The following is a 15,938-nucleotide window of genomic DNA, read 5'->3' as shown; positions in this document are numbered from 1 at the left end:
TAATTTCAACTGTCTAACTTATGTGTTTTGTGTTTTGAATGAAACTTACCAAACTATCAATAAGAGGAGTTTAGGATGTAAAGACAGAGCAGATATTTGGTCTCAGTGGATGTTTTTGTCACTGCTGTGGGCGTGTTGCAGTGGGCGGAGCTCCAAAAGGCGTCAAGCTCAGCACTGAGAAGGGACACTGGCAGATGGCAGTTTTATAGCTGGTTACATATTGAAAGTAGATTATCTCTCCTGATCCCCTTTTGCACTGTCTCAATCAGCATGGTGAAACAAGCAGAGGTTTTACCTGCTCCGGGTTACACGCCACCCTCTGAAAACACATCACAGACGTGCATTAACGTTTCCACACAAGGGCTCGCTCTGAGTACTAATTAAAGACGGCCCCAGCCCCAGACTGTTTCTCTGTGTCTGAGTAAAAAAAAAAAAGAAAGAAAAAAAAATGCATTACATCAGCTATGTAATCTTAAAATGCATTCCAGATTAAAAATAGAACCCCCCCGACAGCAAATCGACCCCCTTTTTCGCAGTGCCAGTTTAAGAAAAAGAGAACACTCACCATGTGTCGATGATCTCTCGCTGGAAGTGCCGTTAAGTAAACTGATGGTAGTGTTAAGTGTCATTTGTGGAGAGTGCGTCGAATGAAAGTTGCTGTAAGACTGATCTTACATCAACTGTGCACCACGGCCTTTTCGGTTTTGCTTGTGTGTGTGAGTGAGTGTGTGTGTGTGTGTGTGTGTGTGAGAGAGCCTGTGATAAGATGCCAGGTTACTTAGTTCCTTACTCGGCCCGGGTTGTTTCATGGCCTGAATCCGGTACTGTTTTCCCCAGGTGGCCTGAGGACCTAGATTTATAAAAATATCACCCAATCAAAGAGGGAGAGGAAGGGAGAATGTGTGAGAAAGACACTGAATGAAAGAGAAGAAAAATGACATTGTGCTTGACACATTTTCACACGCGGATGGAATGATTTGAGTGGTTTGGGGTTCATTTCTAATTAATGTTAATTAATTTAGTGCTGACTTTACGTGGACTTAACTCCTTACAACGATCCCAATTAGAGTCAATGGCACGTATGCCTTTTACATGGTTGGTATGACCTGTTTAAAAGAATTTCAGTGAAAAACAAAGATTAGTATAGTTTTTTTGTTTTGTTTTTAATTAAACATCCATTGGACCTTAATGAGGGATGTGGCTCTGTCTTTTTTTAAGTTATTCTGCAAATGATCATGTGTTAAGTGGTTTATGATTCCAGACACTTTTGAGGATTTCACTTTAATATTTAAACAATATCCAAACCACTATGGTGTTGTTACTTTTGAATAACCTTAGTAAAGATGTATCTTATGAGATCCACTCCTGATGACATTACAAATAATATTGTGTCTGATCACACACAACACAAAGCTATCTGACACTACAGAAAACATATCAAAATCTAAGGATTTATTGATGCTCTTGAATTATTTCTTACAGTGTCAAAATTACGTTCCAGAGTCAGACTGTAAGTGTATAGTAAAATATAGATGCTGGTTCCCTTGTAAAATGAAAGTTCAGTCTTCTGCCAGCAGCAGCAGCAGCAGCAGCAGCTAAACTGATCTTGGATCAGTGGATAGTTAGAGGTGCATTCAAGCTACAGGTACAACATGAATTGTGCATTGTGACTGAATAGTGAATAGTGCTTTGTTATGGCAACACTGTGACAGACTTGTGATGCTGCATTCAACGCTATCAGAGAAGAACTGAGTTGAATAAACACTGTCCTTTCGATCAAATGACTATAGAGTCAGACAAGACAAAGAGTTCCTTATGGATAATCTCGGTTTAGGCTATGGGTGTTTTCATAATAGACGGCCCAAAATAGTTACAGTATTGTCCCAGGTCTGTGAAGTGGGCCTGGCACTGAGTCTGCAGACAGATGGTGATCTATTTACTCCTCATGTTTACAGAACTTACAGCCATTTCTCACATGCTCTGGGGGATCTTACATGAATACATATTTAATTATGAGAACTTCAATACCAGGCACAGTAAGAGCAAAAATGGCTTCTACACAGACAGATAATGTAGCTACCCCAGTGTAGTGGAAACACACGTCTGCATCACTGAGTGTGTGTGTGTGTGTGTGTGTGTGTGTGTACCATGTATTGGTATCTTTCTGAAGACTGAAAGTTCCCAGCAAGATAACATAATCTGACAAAATGCTGGTCCCAACTAGGAGAACAAAGTTTTTCTAAACTAGACTGTTGTTACTGATAAAACAAAAAGTGTCAAAACATTTCTTTGGTTAAGGTTAGGGTTAGAAATAGGTTAGTATCCCTTAGTTACAGGATAATGGGAGTCAATGGGAAGTCCCCACTAGTGCAAACGTGTGTGTGTGTGTGTGTGTGTGTTGAAGTAATTGGTATCCTCCTCTTGCTGACCACATATATTTGCGTGTCACGCATCCAGACCAGGAGGTAGTTCTGTATCTTAAAATTCCCAAAGAGATTCAAATCTGCATGTATTCAAATACTCTGTGGCAGAATAATTTCCACAGTTCTCTTATCACGTGCTGTGATTTAAATGTTCATGCTGTGAATAACCCAAGAGAAGGTTTCTTAATAGCGTGAATCTATAAACACTTTAAGGAGGGACTCTTTGTGTAATCGTTTCAGACAGACGTGTCCCATGACCATAACGTTTTGAGAACAATCCAGACTCGTCTTAAAGGGCATAGAAAGTGTGTAGTGCTTTGTCTAATCATTTATTCAGGCTTTCCAGAGAGCGGACAATGTCTGTCGCTCACGTCACATTTCCTCACATGTGTTTGTAACCAAGTCTCCTCTGATTGGTTCCTTCAGCGTTTCATGTTACCCCATAAAATTATGTAATATCCTATGATGTACTCATCAGTATCAGATAAAAAAAAACACGTCACTTATTGGTGCATACGTGATGTGAGGTGGTAACCGGAGGTTTGCTCATGTTTAATGTCAAGAGAGACCTGTACAACTGCTGAGGAACATTAGAAACCTTCGGCTTTTACTAGAGTTAAACGTGCTGTCACTTCAGAAAGGCCGAATCAAACTGTGTCTTGCTAAGCATTTGTGGAGATTGATGCATAATCATTTTCCCAGGTTCGAGAATGAGCGTGAACTCTGAGATTTGACAGTTTGTTCGTTGTGAAGTACAAGAATCTTTTCCTCCTTTCCAGGGTTATTTGATCTGACTCAGGATCATTGTCTATGCTGTTCTCAGAAGGACACTGAGGTACAATACAGTAGAAAGCTTTGATGATGTCATCTGATGGATTTCCAACAATGGGCGACTGACTTTGCTTCCCTTATGTCAGCTGGCATCTACAACAGAAATCCATAAGTAATTCAAACATAATTTTAGCCTGATCTGCGCCCAGTTTGGCCAAGGAAGCATTTTTCATACGCTGTAAATGGTCTTTTGTTTGGGGTCAGATATTCTTTACTTATTAACCAGTGGCATTAGGAGATAGTTAACATATTATCATTAAAAAGTCTGAGTATAAGAGACTGACAGAGAAAGTTTTTTTATGGACTTGAAAGAGGAATGCCACATACGACTACTTACATGATCTACACAAAACAATCCACAAGGCTGTAAACATTCAGGGAGTCAGTGGAGTTACTGTTCTCCTTAAAGTTTTACACAGGATGTTTGATACCCACTGCTTTTCTTTCTTTCTTTCTTTCTTTCTTTTTTAGGACTGTTTTGTGTTGTTTTATTCTGGTCCATAGATGCTGGGAGCTGTTTGGCTGAAACACAGAAGCTCATGAAGATGAAATAAGACTTGCAGTATGAGTAGGAAGGTGTTGCTGCTTTCAGAATGTTTTGATTGGAAGTCAACTGAGACGTGTTTTCTGTTCTATTCAAATCAGAAACGGGGGGGTCTGTCCAAGCGTGTAGCAGTGTAGTGTATGTCTGCGTGTCTGCACGCTTGAATAGGTGCACATGCGTTTATTACGTATTTCCAGGTAAGATGCTATAGAACATGTCGCTGCGTGTCCAAAAACAGTTGTTGTGAGAAGACAACAGAGAGCATGACAAATTTGCTTGAGTAAAGTTCTCTGTAAAATCACCGACAAGTCAATATTACCAATTGACTTTCTTTCTTTCCTTCCTTCTTTCTTTCTTTCTTTCTTTCTTTCTTTCTTTCTTTCTTTCTTTCTTTCTATATTTTGTTTTTTTGTTTAATTAAATGGTCGTTCACTTTTTTAAATTTCTTATCTTCAAAGGTATACAGTGTATTTATATAAAGGGTATTATGACTGAAGGGGTTCAAGTGAGAAGACTCACTTGTGTATTATGTCATACTGCATTTATACTGTTGGTTACTCATTTCAAGAAACAGAACACAGGACTTTGCTATTAGAAAATGAGGAACTGTTGTTCCAAATCTTTAAAACTGTGTGGACAGCCATGATTTTGTGATCTGTCTGGTATGAACACTGAATGTTGTGACATGGTTTTTAATGATCATTTCAGGTTTTGTTTTCTGTTACTATGTATAGGCATCTGGAAGTGATTGTTGTACAAATGACATGAAGACAGTAATAACAAATGTGCTCGTATAGCTGGTGTTACCACAGGTATACGCTTTTATCTCCTCAGACAATCAGCAAGACAGTAAACAAAAAGATATTCAGTGGGGATTTTCTTCTTCAGTGTGGAAACTTTTCTTTTTAAAGTTTTACACCAGGGTATTTTAACCCCCCCCCCCCCCCCCTTTTCTATAGCTCAGGTACAATTGTTTATTTCGTTTTATCAATGTATTTAGATGTTGCTTGACTGAAGCGCACGACCTGATAAATATAGAATAGCTCTCTGGTGGTTTAGACGAAAGGCATATTGTTTTATAGCCCACTAAACGAGACGTAATGTATGAGTACGAAGGTGTTGCTGCTTCGAGAATGTTTTTGACGGGGGTCAAGTGAAAAGTTTCTCTCTCTCTCTCTCTCTCTCTCTCTTCAAACAAACCATAAACATACGTATGTGTACACCAGGGTGTGTCGTAGACGTCTAGTACAGTGTGCGTCTGCCTAAGTGCACGCTTGTACAACTAACGTGCACACGCATGTATTGTGTGTTTTAGGATGAGAGGTCATTAAGCACGTCACCGTCTGTTCAGGATAAATTAACATGAACATGCATACAGCGAGATACAGACAAGTATGTCTACAACACTTTATGAACAAACCGTTCAGACTGAACAGACAGACCCGTTCATTCAACAGCATAATAAAGCTGTCTCACTAAAAATTTACAACAAACACATTAAACATTATTTGCACGGAAACAGGCAAGTGTTAATAGAGTTTTAAACAATATATCATAGGTAATCCATCCCATTGGTTTTATAAATCACCCCGTAATGTCGTTAATGATCATAGCTGTTTGAGAGTACCACCTGGTGGATGATAGAGGTATAACAGCTTCTCCTCCCTAGAGTGGTGCTGGGATGACGACAGCAGTAGCAGCAGCAGCACCCAAGCCAACTGTAGCTGAGACAACGGATTAGCGTCGTTAAAGCCGCTCCTGCTGACCGGGCCTGCACAAACGGACTGCAAGGTTGGACAGATAGGAAATATTATTTCCTCTAATGACATAGATACCTTTTCATCAGTTTTATGCGTACTGTTTTCTCAGATATACCTTTTGATGGCATGTAATACTATGTGTAATATGTGATGTATCGCGTTAGACTGAATTTTATTTCTAGTGAGGGAATAAAGAGAACATGGCGCATATGCCAAGGGGAGGGTTTGTAGTGGATACGGCACTAAGCCGCAATATCTTCTCCGGTGCCTTAAAAGCCCAGTGACACGTTTTATCGATATACAGAATTGCAACGCGTGGAGAAATACATGTTTTCAGTTGTATCGTACCTGTTTTAGCCTCGGAATCAGGCTCTTACATATTAATGGATTTGTCATTACCTTAATGCCTTTATAGGATGTAGAAGGTTCTAGTTTTTAAATATGGACGATATTTACGACATATTTTCTGGGAGTTTGTCAGGTTGGCTTAACACTCGAAGGAAATAATTTATTTGGGCCTTTTGTTGAAAAGATACGCACTTGCCGCATGGTCTGTGGCCTGCATTGCAGAAAGTCCTCGACACGTTTTCGTTTTCGGTAAAAGAGGATTTCAAAGACCAGTGATTCATAGTGCTATGAGTTTAGAGAAGCCTATTCCGAAATTGTAGTTTATCTGAATGATTTTCGTATGGCATATGATTTGATGCCATACATGTGGCACCTTTCGAGCGACAGGCCTGTTACTCACATTGAGGTGACATTCATTAAATGAAATGCCTTCAAACATCCTCAAGGCTAAAGGCTGTCCTTAAGGACATGAAACTAATAAATCCGTCTTTTATATAAGACTCTATCAACAACCATTTCTACATTTCATTGTTAGTCCGCCTAGCTGTGACGTATGTTCATGTCACGAACAATAGAGCTTTACAGATCTTTTGAATAGATTGTATTATTCATCAACATATCTAGTTAAAGGTTTAAGGTGGTATAAAATTGTGTTTACCATGCTTAACATGAAAAGTCTTCGGTGCTAGTATACAATAGTTTTGGTTTACGTTATTGGACAGTTACCTCATGAATAAAGAATACTATTGATTAATTATTCACTGTGTCTTGTTGTAGCGGCCATTACATTGTCGTAACCCTTTAGCATACAGTCATGGGTAAGGAGAAGCTCCACATTAATATTGTGGTCATCGGCCACGTGGACTCGGGCAAGTCCACCACCACCGGTCACCTCATCTACAAGTGTGGTGGCATTGACAAGAGAACCATCGAGAAATTCGAGAAGGAAGCTGCTGAGGTATGCCGGTCTAGACAACCTGTTGACATCACACCAGATCCATTAATCTTCACTATTCGCAGGAGGTTCAGTTACTCCATTTGATATGTGTTTTGTGTGTGGGCTCAGATGGGGAAAGGTAGCTTTAAGTATGCCTGGGTGCTGGACAAACTGAAAGCGGAGAGAGAACGCGGCATCACCATCGATATCAGCCTGTGGAAGTTCGAGACAAGCAAATACTACGTCACCATCATCGACGCGCCCGGACACAGGGACTTCATCAAGAACATGATCACTGGAACCTCACAGGTCTGTGTTAGGTTAGACAGAACGACAGAAATAAGAACCGTTACATAAATACACGAAATTGTTATCACACACACTGTTTAATTCCATTTTCTGAAAATGTGTGTGCTTACTGTACAGCACTCCTATTTTGAACTGATTAGGCTTATTGAAATGTCCTACTAGATCCTCAGCATGGCTAGATCCCTCTATTAGCATACTAATACCATATTAGGCAAGATGATGTCATAATATGATAGAGATTTGCATAAATACTCAGACCTAACGCTAATCTACATTCCTTTTTTCCAGAATGGTGTTCATAATCATGCATCCAAAGCTAACTCTCAGCCTAATTTCAGTGCATTCTAGAGAATTAATACACTTTAAATAAGTACATATGGATGTTTTTTCAATGTTGTGATTCTCCCCGTTCACTCCTGGCCCAGGCGGACTGTGCCGTGTTGATTGTAGCCGCTGGCGTGGGTGAGTTTGAGGCTGGCATCTCTAAGAACGGGCAGACCCGAGAGCACGCCCTGCTGGCGTATACCCTGGGTGTCAAACAGCTCATCGTTGGCATCAACAAGATGGACTCCACCGAGCCTAACTACAGCCAGAAGCGTTACGAGGAGATTGTGAAGGAAGTCAGCACCTATATCAAGAAAATTGGCTACAACCCTGAAACCGTGGCCTTTGTGCCCATCTCTGGCTGGAATGGAGACAACATGTTGGAGGCTAGCCCCAATGTCAGTAACACAGCACTGCGGTGTCCCACTACAATGAGATTCGCATAGTTATAATTAAGGCCAGATGTTGTCTTTGGGCTTTATTGGCATTCGGTGCCCAGTTCGTGTACACATTGTAGTTTTCTGTGTTGGATCAGTTGGGTTTCAGTTGAGTCAGTAAATTTCTGTTGAAATAGAAATATTGGTTTTAAAGGAATTATTTTAATTAATATTTCAATTTCAATTTTTCCCCAAATTACTCCAAATAATGTTTTTAATACATGACATTGAAAATGTATGAGATCCAAATTTGATGCATTATGTGGATTGCATGTTGGACGTACTTGTCCACTTAAACATGTAGCCACATACAGTTATTCAGTCAAACTCTTTTACAAACTCTCTGACCAGAATATCCAACGAAAGATGAAGTAACAAACATGAAAGTGCAGTTGATGACAGCTGGTTTGTCCCATAGATGACATGGTTCAAAGGATGGAAGATTACCCGTAAGGATGGCAGCGTCTCAGGCACAACCTTATTGGAGGCTCTGGATGCCATTCAGCCTCCCACCCGCCCTACTGACAAACCACTCCGCCTACCCCTGCAGGATGTCTACAAGATAGGAGGTGAGAAGAGGAGACAGGCACACGGACAGCGCGAGTCTTCCATATGGAGAGGCTCTCGCCCTTTTTTACAGTTTTCAAGAAATCATTGTGTAAAATACTATTAAATGAAATTAAATTTAACTCAGTATGTCGATTAGTTCTGGTTTTCAACGAATGTATTAGAGTTTATTGAACTCGTGCAGAGATCTGTGCCTCAAACTGCATTCAACAACTGAATTACTATGACATTGATTCTCTCTTACATTGCGAAGGGGCGTACAGTGAATTAGAGTGGCTGTGAGGGCGTGGTTCAGTTCCCTCAGACAGACAGTGTATTTCATTGACTCTATGTGCTCTCCGCTTTCTTAACCCTCTTTCTCAGGTATTGGGACCGTCCCCGTCGGTCGCGTGGAGACGGGCATCCTGAAGCCGGGCATGGTGGTGACCTTTGCCCCCGTGAATGTGACCACCGAGGTGAAATCTGTTGAGATGCATCACGAAGCTCTGTCCGAGGCCTTGCCCGGGGACAACGTCGGCTTCAACGTCAAGAACGTGTCCGTGAAGGACATTCGCCGTGGCAACGTGGCCGGGGACAGCAAGAACGACCCTCCTCAAGAGGCAGCTAACTTTACCGCGCAGGTCAGGCGCGAGATGTTACCGTCATTTGGTGCCGTGTTATTTACATGCATGATATTCAGTAATGCCTCCTTTTCAGCTTAAAAATTCACAAAAATCATTTAACGAGTTAATTATAACGCAGGAGGGAGTCAAACCCAGGCCACATGGGTGAGAGCACCGAACCCTAATTGTAAGACCACTGGAAATGTTGTAGCAGGCTGGCGAGGTGGACCCAGAAGCAGAGGAGACTTGCTACTGAAAGCTGAAAAACAAAGCAGACATTACTAAAGATCTTCAGAGACTTACACAGGCTTTAACTTGGTTATATACACCAGGGAGAGGCAAGCTCATGAATGAGGGGGGAAAAAACACCGCACAGGGCAGAACTTACATTGTGATGGGCACAGGTGCAAACCATAACTAATTAACACAGGTCTGGGTAGTAACGAATAAACACAGGTGCGAAACATAAACTATGACAAAAACACGAAGACTCTGTCGCCCTCTAGTGATCAGCAGTGGAAGCAGCAGCCAAACTTCACTTGTATAGTTGTTTTTTAAGTAATCTCTGCTTTTTTGATAGTGTTTTGAAAAGACACCACAGAACCCCTTTCTGAGCTATCAGCTCTTAGCTACAGCCCAATCCACACATGGGTTTGGTTTCAGTTGCAGCATACTCCTTGATGATCTTGGTTATGATTTTTCAATGTGAATTATCTGTCCAATGCATTCTTTAAACTCTGTCTGTAATCAGCGTGAACGCCAAATATTTTGATATGAAAACTTGAACGCGGCCTAAAAAATCATAGAAAATAATTTGAACAGGAGTCTCTCTCTCTCTCTCTCTCTCTCTCTCTCTCTCTCTCTCTCTCTCTCTCTCTCTCTCTCTCTTTCTCTCATTAGGTGATCATTCTGAACCACCCTGGTCAGATCAGTGCAGGCTACGCTCCTGTGCTGGACTGCCACACCGCCCATATCGCCTGCAAGTTCGCCGAGCTGAAGGAGAAGATCGATCGCCGCTCGGGGAAGAAACTCGAGGACAACCCCAAGAACCTGAAGTCCGGCGACGCGGCCATCGTGGACATGATCCCGGGGAAGCCCATGTGTGTGGAGAGCTTCTCTGAGTACCCACCGCTGGGTAAGCGTCCGTGTCAGCTCTGGTTTGGCTTTGACCTTTTCCTGTTTTATCATCAATGTTGAAAGACTGTCATTTCCTGTCCCGTTAATTACCATTGCGCTGTAATCATGCGTTCACGATTATTATCTTCAGATTCATCATTTTGTTTTCTTTGTTGTTAGCTTTTATACATGCGATATCGTATTCAGTGCTTCGACGTTATTCACGTCTTTTATCTACTGTAAATCGAATATATTTTCTCTTTACATCATCGCAAAGCTGCATGTGACCTTGACGCTTCACCTTCTTATGATGTATCGTTTCCCAGGGCGCTTTGCTGTTCGTGACATGCGTCAGACCGTGGCCGTGGGCGTCATCAAGGGCGTGGAGAAAAAGACCCCGACCTCGGGCAAGGTCACCAAATCGGCCCAGAAGGCCCAGAAGAACAAATGAATTTTGTGTAGGGCTGCCGCCCCCGTAGTCAGCCATAGCAGTGTCTCCATTATGTCTCCTCCTCTCCTTAGCTCCATACTCAAAACCTGGTTAATCTCCACAATGCATCGCAAGTCTAGACGAAGGAAAGCAAAGACAGCTGCACTGGATAACGATAGACAATATGATAGGAGAACCTCGTAAGGTTTCTGTTTCACGTTTTCGTTGTTCCCGTCGTTAAACGAATACGTAGTTTGTCGTTTTTTTTTTTTTGTGTTTGTTCAATGTTGGATCGGTAAGCACCTTATAATAACATTTTAGGATTGTGGAGAGGACGAGTTAGCACAGCTTTCTTCCTCTTTTTCCCACCTCCCCTTAGCCCCCCTACGCAATGATAGTAGTGACCTTCTGTTGTCATTTTGCAAATATCGCTTGCGTGTGAATTGACTTGCAATAGTGATCAGTCGCTACAGCTTATATAGTCCCAGACCCTTTTAACTTAGGTCTGTAGAGAATTGACGTGTTGTGACGTAAGCTTTAAAACTGGTTCGTAGTGTCTTATTCTTGCTGTTTGCATGAAGCTAGCGCACTTTAAAGCAAACCTGTCTCTCTCCTCTTAGCACCTTGACTGGCATGAGCTCCTTTGCACACGCACTCATGTACTTTAATGGATGTATATGGTTCTCTGTGACCTGTTGTAATGTGGGTTCATGGCATACAATTAAAGATCTTTTAACACTCTCGCCTCTGTAGCTGTGCGTATTATGTCCTTATCTAGCATTAATACTTTGAATATCTTACTTCAAATCAAAAACTAGACTTTGAACTTTGACTTTGACTGCTATAGAAACACAGCACTTTGCCTCAAGGTTAGAACATTTTTTTTTTTCTAAAAAAGAACTAGTTCTGAAAGTTTTTAAAGTAGATAAGTTACTGCGTTTTAAACAAGATAGGTTACTTAAAAGTTAAAGCACTGATACAAAGCACAAATGCAAACACACACACACACACCAAAAGAAAACACAAGGCACCAGGAAAATAGAGCATGTGTCATTTGAGAAAGCTCATGTGTTGGCACACACATGACTTTTATTTTTATTTAAGAATGAGAATTGAAGTTTAACATGTCAGTACAGTACAGTAATGAAACATTTGGGAGTCGCTATTTTATGGATATCCTTTTTAATGAAAAACTTATCAAAATAACAAAAGAACTTACTGATGAAATCTCCAAGGCCTGTTTAGTGCTGCCTTTAAAATCGTTATTTCTAACACCTTTTCTGCAACAGAAGGTCATAAAGTTCAAAATGACATCTGAGATTTTCAGTCGGAATGGTACTGCTATGTGTGTAAAGTACTTTCAAATTGACTAGGTGAAGTTCTTATGGTCTTTCCTTATACATTATAAAGGCACTGTTGATGTGTACTGTACATTTTGTATTAAAAAGACTTTTCACATGAGGTGCCTACGGACAGATTACTGTTTCCAGATACCAAGTCGACAGAAAACTACTGACTTAAGACCTCACGTCATAGATGACAAAACGAGCCATACTGTGTGATGACAGCTTTTCCTCAACACCGGAGAGCAAACTCTTTAAATCAAACAGGTCGTTGTTTTCTTTTCCTGCCTCGTACCATAAACAGTGTAATCTTATTTATTTCTCTTGGACCATGCTATGTTGCACATCTGCAGAGGTGGCAAAAGTAAAAGTAGAAGTACTCTTGCTAAAAAAAACCCCCACTAATTAGAGTTAAACTGACAACCGTTGTTGTAAAATCTAAGTGAGTGACTATTTTACTCTTAAGTATTTTTCAGGCGGGATATTTTAACTCTACCTAGAGTAATTTTTTTTGGCAAAAGTACTTCTGTTTTTTACTTTTGCCACCTCTGCACATCTGAGTGGCTGTAAAACGTAAAGACAATGGTCAGTACATTCTATGGTGTGCCACCCAAAATTAATTCCTCCAAAAAAACCCCCAAACAAATAAAAAAAAAATAAAATAAAACATGGAGGATTTAAAGTGTGCGGGTGACTACTTTTCTGTTTGGTTAAACCTCATGTTATTTCATTATAAATCTAATGATTCTTTAATTTACTATAGGTATGATCTAATACAGTTTGAAACATGATTCTTATGGCGTGGAGTATATTCTCCTACATATTCATTTGCTTTGTCCGTTTGAAACAGCAGCATTTTATATGACCCCGAAAAAGGATGTAAATTATGAAAAATGGTTCATTAACGGTTTTTGTGAACAGTCAAGGACAACTAGAAACTGACAAATGTTCATTTTACAACACAGTAGAAGAGTGAGCATTAATTCAACTCACATAGAATTCAATACCAGACTCACTATTGTTTCTCTGAGAGATGTTTTAATGCTGCTAGTTTTACCATTTCATTTTTTTTTTAGCAATGACAAAACAAAAAAAACCCAAAAAACATGTAAACATGTGGAATTTAAGAACAAATGCTTCTAACCTGTTTTGTTAATGTTATAACTTCATAATCTCTTAAAATCAAAGAGACAGCTTGGCACCTTGATCATGTAAGTTGTACTTAAGCCAAAGTATTTGTTCCAAACTGGTGTTTCAATGTTGGTTTGTCTCTTCAAGACAATCTCAATGGTAATCCACTTCTTGGACTTTCTCATGCACTCAAAATCCTGGGACAACTTGAAACTGCCTGGATTAGTAGATTATACAGAAAAAATACTACAAATCCACTTTAAACAGGTCTGCAATTTAAAAAAAAAAAACCTCATTCATTAACTTCATAAATTGGTTCATGACTTGACTATGCCTGTTGATTTGTGTCACTGAATAAATTAACTTGGACATGGAAAAGTTGGAAAAAGGTAGTAAACTGTTTCAGTTCGTGAAATGTGACGTCATACCATGGGATGAATGAAATTCACTTATGGGTACTGACAGAGAAGATGAGGCAAGGAAGCTGTAAATACTATGACTATCATGTACCTGTTTACTGAAGACATGCAGTGTCCATGCAGTGTTGAGACTAGCTCATACCATTCGGTGTCTCCTTCATCATTCAATTCTTCTTTTCTCCTGAATTTAACCATCTCATTTCATGTATACTTGTGTTGACAGTACAGTACTTCAGAGAAAAGTATGGATTCATGCAATGATAAGCGACGTGTGGTCAAAATACTATGTTCCTTTAAGTTAACCAAAAACTAGCAAAAATATTACAAAATGAAAGTGAAAGTTAGCAAAATAAAGGTCTAAAACTAGTTCATTTTTTCCACCCCGCCCCGTTTACATCACCTCGTTCCCCCCCCCCCCCCCTTTCATAAAAAGAGAATCCCCCAAATGAAAATAAAGCATTGTATCAAGCAATCATGGGTTGTCTCCAGAAAGTCTTATATTTGTTTTATTTTAGCCGAACGTGAGGCATGCTGATGGACTCGCCACTACTACTTGTGCTGGGTGTGTGTCCTGCTTGCAGGCTACGGTTTGATCCGGCAGCTCCCGTGTCCGTCCTCAGCAGCTCTGAGGAAAAAGTACAATCTACCGAGGGCTGTGAGAGAAAGTCAAAGTCACGCACTTGAGCCTCCAGGTCCTGGTCGCTGATGAAGAGGTCAGCCTCCCCCCAGCCCGACCCTGGTTCTCCTTGAATGCCTGTGACCAGGGAGGAAGCGTGACTACTGCTGGAGCTTAGGCTAGCGTGTCCGTCCACCTCCAGCGGTGACTGAATCAGGTCCTGCACTGACAGCGACTTACCCAGACCCCGGTCGTCGCCGCAGGGTTCCGGAGCTGGGGCGAGGGACAGAGCGGCTAAAGGGTCCATCTCCAGACTCATGTGTCTTCTCCAGGAACCGTCTTCTTTAGCGCTGGGTTTGCTCCTCTGTTGGAACCTCCTCAGTCCTTGGCCCGTTTCTACATTCTCCTTCACTCCTGTTAAACTGGAGGGCTGAAAGTCTGCTGGATCCACTGGATCTGCTGTGAGGGTTCTACTGGGTGGAGGGGGCATGGGTGGGCGCTGCAGAATGGAGGTCATGGTGGAGGAGGGGGGAGGGGGTGGGGGTGGTCGGGCCAACGTGGGGAAATGTCCCATTGAGCGTAGGTTATTTGGGTTTAGGATGGGAGGAGGGCTACCAGTCGTGGAACAATCAAGTGTAGGGGCCTGGGGGTTGGACAGACCAGAGGGACTGAGGGGTGGATTAGATGGTTGGAAAGGTGTTGCAGGACAAGGCGGAGATGAGTTGCTGAGGTTGAGACCAAGGTCGTTGGGGGCCAGGATGAGGTGGAGGTTAGCCCGAGGGAGGCCGGCGCTGTTGGAGTGGCTCACTTGATTGGAGCAGGACAGGTCCTTGGTGAAGACGGAGCCCTGGTAGTCAGAGGTCTGCTCCAGTTCAAACAGGGGTAGAGAGGAGAGAGTTAACGCTGAAGAAGAGCCCTTGCGCAGAACCTGCCTGTAGATATCCAACAACGAGTCCAGTTTGGATTCTATAGACTGGACCTACACAGGAAGAGACAGGGATAGATTATGGTCATGTGAAGAGAAACCTTTACATAACATATAAGGGGTTACGTTTCTGAAATAGCCTGCAACATTTCTAATACGGTGTATCCATCCATCCGTCCACTTTATCAAATAAAGTGGTATCAGGTCAATGTAATGGGCCATGTGGAAGGGGCGAAGAGTTGATAAGAATGGTAACAGTTTCTCTTCACTCACTTGTCTCTCTACCTTACACACTCGGCCTAGCATGCTCACGTCCTCCAGGAGATCTCCCTCAGACAGTAGCTTCTCCCTGACCTTTTTATCCAGGGGAATTGGCCCTTTGCCCAGGATCTGGTCCACTCTGTCACACACACACACACACACACACACAGACACACACACACAGACAGGGAAAAAATGAGAGGGAAGAGGAGAATGAAAAGAAAGAAAAGTTGCGGAGGAGGGAAAGACTGAAGCTCCCGTCGGCCGGCGGTTAAGAGCAGAGATGGCCAAGAGCGCATACAGCACAACATACAGCTGAACGCTTGATTCTGGAAATGAGTAAACATTTTCAGATGAACCGTTACTGAATAATGAGCTAGGATTCTAATGTAATGTAACCTCAATTACTTTTCTAATTACTGCTCTAATTATTGTTCTAATTACTGAAAACACGTAGCTATTCCAAATGCTGGCTAACTGGATCCTCTCAGTTAGCAAGTTGGAATAGCTAACTGGCTCAGTGCCTCTGGATCATGTACACATTGGACTGAGTCCATATCTACAGAGGGAAGGAAGAAAATCAGTCAGTTTTACAAAGAACATACACGAATTTAG

At 41.5% G+C, this 15,938-nt stretch overlaps 2 protein-coding genes across 2 annotated transcripts in view; one reads left to right on the top strand and one right to left on the bottom strand.

The window, feature by feature from the left end:
- Positions 1–6,720: 6,720 nt before the first annotated feature.
- eef1a1b (eukaryotic translation elongation factor 1 alpha 1b) lies at positions 6,721–10,649 on the top strand. Its single transcript, XM_030779495.1, has 7 exons — positions 6,721–6,864; positions 6,973–7,152; positions 7,578–7,874; positions 8,332–8,482; positions 8,844–9,100; positions 9,983–10,217; positions 10,525–10,649. Exons 1-7 carry the CDS (start codon positions 6,721–6,723, stop codon positions 10,647–10,649), a joined length of 1,389 nt encoding a protein of 462 aa, XP_030635355.1.
- Positions 10,650–14,027: 3,378 nt separating this feature from the next.
- Positions 14,028–15,938, bottom strand: part of kcnq5b (potassium voltage-gated channel, KQT-like subfamily, member 5b) — an 89,568-nt gene continuing 87,657 nt past the window's right edge. Inside the window, exons 13-14 of the mRNA XM_030779835.1 lie at positions 15,336–15,462; positions 14,028–15,116 (exon numbers count right to left, since the gene is read on the bottom strand). Of these exons, the coding sequence (XP_030635695.1) occupies positions 14,028–15,116; positions 15,336–15,462 (1,216 nt within the window). The remainder of the gene's footprint in view (positions 15,117–15,335; positions 15,463–15,938) is intronic.

The sequence above is a fragment of the Chanos chanos genome, chromosome 7 (genome assembly GCF_902362185.1).
Source record: "Chanos chanos chromosome 7, fChaCha1.1, whole genome shotgun sequence".
Lineage (NCBI taxonomy): Eukaryota > Metazoa > Chordata > Actinopteri > Gonorynchiformes > Chanidae > Chanos > Chanos chanos.
This window is presented reverse-complemented; position numbering and strand designations above follow the sequence as displayed.